Genomic DNA, 3,968 nt, shown 5'->3' with positions numbered 1-3,968 from the left:
ATCCACCTTCTTGAGCTTGGCCAGGGTCTTCCTGACACTCCCGGGGTCATTACCGATGGTAACCACCAGCCTCACCGGCATCCCATGACTCCTCAGAGAGTTGGCCACCTGCAGAAAGGTCAGAGGTCATAGTTCATAGTTCCTTAATGGTCAAAGTTACAGTATAAAAACATGACATAATAACAATAATAATAATAGTAACAACTATAATAATGATAATAACAATAATAATAATAACAATAATTAAAATAATAATAACAACAATAATAATAATAATAATAGCGATACTAACAATAATAACAACAATAATAGCAATAATAATAACAATGATAACAACAACAACAACAACAATAACAATAATAATAACAATAATAACAATAATAACAACAATAATAATACCAATAATTATACTAGCAATAATAATAATAACAACAATAATAATAATAACAATAACAATAATTATGATAACAATAATTATACTAGCAATAATAATAATAATAATAACAATAATAATAATAGTAATAATGATACTAGCAATAAAAATAATAATAATAATAACAATAACAATAATTATAATAACAATAACAATAATAATAATAATAATAATACCATAAATAATAATAATAATAATAATAATAATAATAATAATAATAATAATAATAATAATAATAATAATAATAAAACATTAGAGGCTCTATTTTTGGCTCGTGTTAAGGCAGTGTTAGTGTCAAACTCATGCTTGTTAGCAATTTTGACCTGTTAAAGCCTGCACTCTTCTATTTTCAAACCCAGGATTGGTAATTTACCTGTTTTATCTGAGCTTGCTTGCACTGAGGTGGGAAGGGTGACAATATCTGAGCTTGCTTGCACTGAGGTGGGAAGGGTGACAATATCTGAGCTTGCTTGCACTGAGGTGGGAAGGGTGACAATATCTGAGCTTGCTTGCACTGAGGTGGGAAGGGTGACAATATCTGAGCTTGCTTGCACTGAGGTGGGAAGGGTGACAATATCTGAGCTTGCTTGCACTGGGGTGGGAAGGGTGACAATATCTGAGCTTGCTTGCACTGAGGTGGGAAGGGTGACAATATCTGAGCTGGCTTGCACTGAGGTGGGAAGGGTGACAATATCTGAGCTTGCTTGCACTGAGGTGGGAAGGGTGACAATATCTGAGCTTGCTTGCACTGAGGTGGGAAGGGTGACAATATCTGAGCTGGCTTGCACTGAGGTGGGAAGGGTGACAATATCTGAGCTTGCTTGCACTGAGGTGGGAAGGGTGACAATATCTGAGCTTGCTTGCACTGAGGTGGGAAGGGTGACAATATCTGAGCTTGCTTGCACTGAGGTGGGAAGGGTGACAATATCTGAGCTTGCTTGCACTGAGGTGGGAAGGGTGACAATATCTGAGCTGGCTTGCACTGAGGTGGGAAGGGTGACAATATCTGAGCTTGCTTGCACTGAGGTGGGAAGGGTGACAATATCTGAGCTTGCTTGCACTGAGGTGGGAAGGGTGACAATATCTGAGTGTGTGCTTAGAAACGTGCGCCAAAGTGCCAATTTCAGTATGCGCTGGTGGGAATATTTAGGACCAACCGAAAGCTGGTCTTAGTATTACCGTTGTTGGTTATGGCATCCATAAAAGGTTTCTACATGGTTATGGTCAATTCACAAAGGCCTACCTACAGTGTATACTCCATTCAGCTTGAATCCTTCCCCATTTCAAAAGAGCGCCTCTTGTTTCAAGTTTCAAGTTTTAATGTCACATGCACAAATGTCACATGCACGTGTGTGTGTGTGTGTGTGTGTGTGTGTGTGTGTGTGTGTGTGTGTGTGTGTGTGTGTGTACCTTGCTGGCGGTCTCCACCCAGCTTTCCTCTGAGGAGGCAATGATGCCAACTTGTGCCCAGCGGAAGTGCTGCATGAGGCTGATCAGCACCCAGGTGGGTCGGGGCATGGAGTGGGCAAAGGTAGGGTGGCTCCGGGTATCATCTAGCTCATAGCCAACACACCCCCACGAGAACACTGCCTGGGGAGAGGAAAGAATAGAATGGAATGAAATGGAATAGAATGGAATGGAATGGAATAGAATCCAAGACATTTACTACCATCACCCACCTTGTTCCAGCCTTTGCCCAGTAGTGATGCAGCATCACAGTACCCAGGGTTGGCTGGCCCGATGAAGCCTGTAGCCCTAGTGAATTCATGAATTCATGAATTGACGTGTCAAGTCGCCCTCTAGCACCCTAACAGGATTTTTTGACATATTGTAAAGAAAAGTAAAGTACATTACAACAAACCTGGTATAGAAGCCCATGAACCCATCCAGAGCCCTGGAAGTCTCACATTTCTCTTCCAGAATGACATAATCAAAAGTGGCCGCCAGTGAGAGGACAGGGTCTCTGTTGATACATACCAGACAGATTCATCGATTAGTTGATCGAAGGCGTCCATATCGATTTGAAAATTAGGGAAATCAAAATAAATAAAACATTCATCGATATTTTTAATCGCTGGACAGATACGTTTAAATAAACAAGATTATGTTCTGAATTCAAAGTATTTGGGGCATTTTCCCTCTGCATAATTTAAGTAAGCATATTTCATAAGCTAATCGGCCTTAGCAACCAACAACTAATCCATTCTGAAAAACTTGTGTTGAACTCGTCCCTACCTGTTGATACGGTTGACCGCCAGCTGGGCAGCCACGCTCGGCAGCGCCTTGGCAAAGAGAGGGTCACATGACCACGGCCCCACCACCCCGACACGGAAGTGAGCAGCGTGAGCAGGGGAGGGTCCTAAGGGACAAAGGTACAGGGCGGCTAGCAGTAGGAACCGAAGGACACCATACCGATAGCGAGGGAAATGGAGGAAGCGAGGGATGGAAAAAAAGAGGGGAGAATAGATATAGAGGGGGAAGGGGTGTGCCTTAGGGTGGTCAGGGGTTGTGTGTCCGTGCGCGGCCCATGTCCGAGGTTTGCTGTGGAACGCACAGAGCGATGGTCGCATCTCAAGGATAACACACGTTTTGCACACGCCAAGCCGCTGCTCCACGCGTGTCACTGCAGTCACAGGTCCTTAGACGACAGAAATTATAAACGTGTCGGCCCCAAATTCCTGAAAATCTGAGACAATAGGAGGACCATCAGAATTCAGATATATTATGATACATTTATCAAAATGGGTTGATATTGCATTCACATACCCATCTGTCAGAAAGTGCTTAAAAGCAACCCCTATTAGATTATGTCAAGTTGACAAATCACCTGTCTAACCATTCTTTCTACACACTGTTTCTACATTTTCATGAATTGGCTAAAATTATTTCACACTGATGTCAGTAATTCTACAGGCTGTAAAGGGCTCTACTAAAGCTCAGGATTATCTGACTAAATATGACCGTGGATTTATCATATATATTCCACATCCTGCATAGGCATCTCATATGAACCTTTGGAAAAGTCTGTGGCCTAGCTATAGGTTTTAAATAACCATTTATCTAATGTTTGCATCCATCAATTCTAGGCTATTTGTCATTAGAAAGAACACATATGTTTATTATATTTCTGTTTGTTTTGTGTGTTAAGCCTATGAAATATTGCCAACAATAACTTCTTAACTCAACTTTATTTCTGAGTTTAAAAAATAATAATACAGCACTTACCCATGCTAGGATGAGAAGGAGGACTAGACTTACTTGAATTCTCCTCTATGGCTCCTAGGCACAAAAGTAGGCCTATCACAGAAAAGGAAAGTGCCAGCACGGTCAAACTTATCCAAGTTACATCTCCAACGAAACAAAAAAAAAGTATGAAAAAAATAAAATAAATGTATGCACTCACTAACTGTAAATCGCTCTGGATAAGAGCGTCTGCTAAATGACTAAAATGTAAAATGTAAAAACAACGGCAAAATTTCAAATACAAGCTCAAAGACTATTGGGCCTATAGAAATGCAACGTTTTAAAACGTACA

General features: G+C 40.8%; 1 protein-coding gene across 1 annotated transcript in view; it reads right to left on the bottom strand.

Moving 5' to 3' along the window:
• The window catches only part of LOC311120640 (retinal guanylyl cyclase 2-like), a gene marked incomplete at its 5' end in the record, with an annotated part of 16,081 nt that extends 12,419 nt beyond the window's left edge, over window positions 1–3,662 (bottom strand). Inside the window, 6 exons of the mRNA XM_084195225.1 lie at window positions 1–108; window positions 1,844–2,023; window positions 2,113–2,188; window positions 2,295–2,396; window positions 2,669–2,792; window positions 3,659–3,662. The exon at window positions 1–108 is cut by the window's left edge and continues 10 nt beyond it. Of these exons, the coding sequence (XP_084051351.1) occupies window positions 1–108; window positions 1,844–2,023; window positions 2,113–2,188; window positions 2,295–2,396; window positions 2,669–2,792; window positions 3,659–3,662 (594 nt within the window). The remainder of the gene's footprint in view (window positions 109–1,843; window positions 2,024–2,112; window positions 2,189–2,294; window positions 2,397–2,668; window positions 2,793–3,658) is intronic.
• Window positions 3,663–3,968: the final 306 nt, after the last annotated feature.

The sequence above is a fragment of the Coregonus lavaretus genome, assembly GCF_964263955.1.
Source record: "Coregonus lavaretus genome assembly, contig: HAP1_SCAFFOLD_7717, whole genome shotgun sequence".
Lineage (NCBI taxonomy): Eukaryota > Metazoa > Chordata > Actinopteri > Salmoniformes > Salmonidae > Coregonus > Coregonus lavaretus.
Note: the sequence above shows the minus strand (reverse complement) of the source record. Positions and strands in the feature narration are given on the sequence as shown.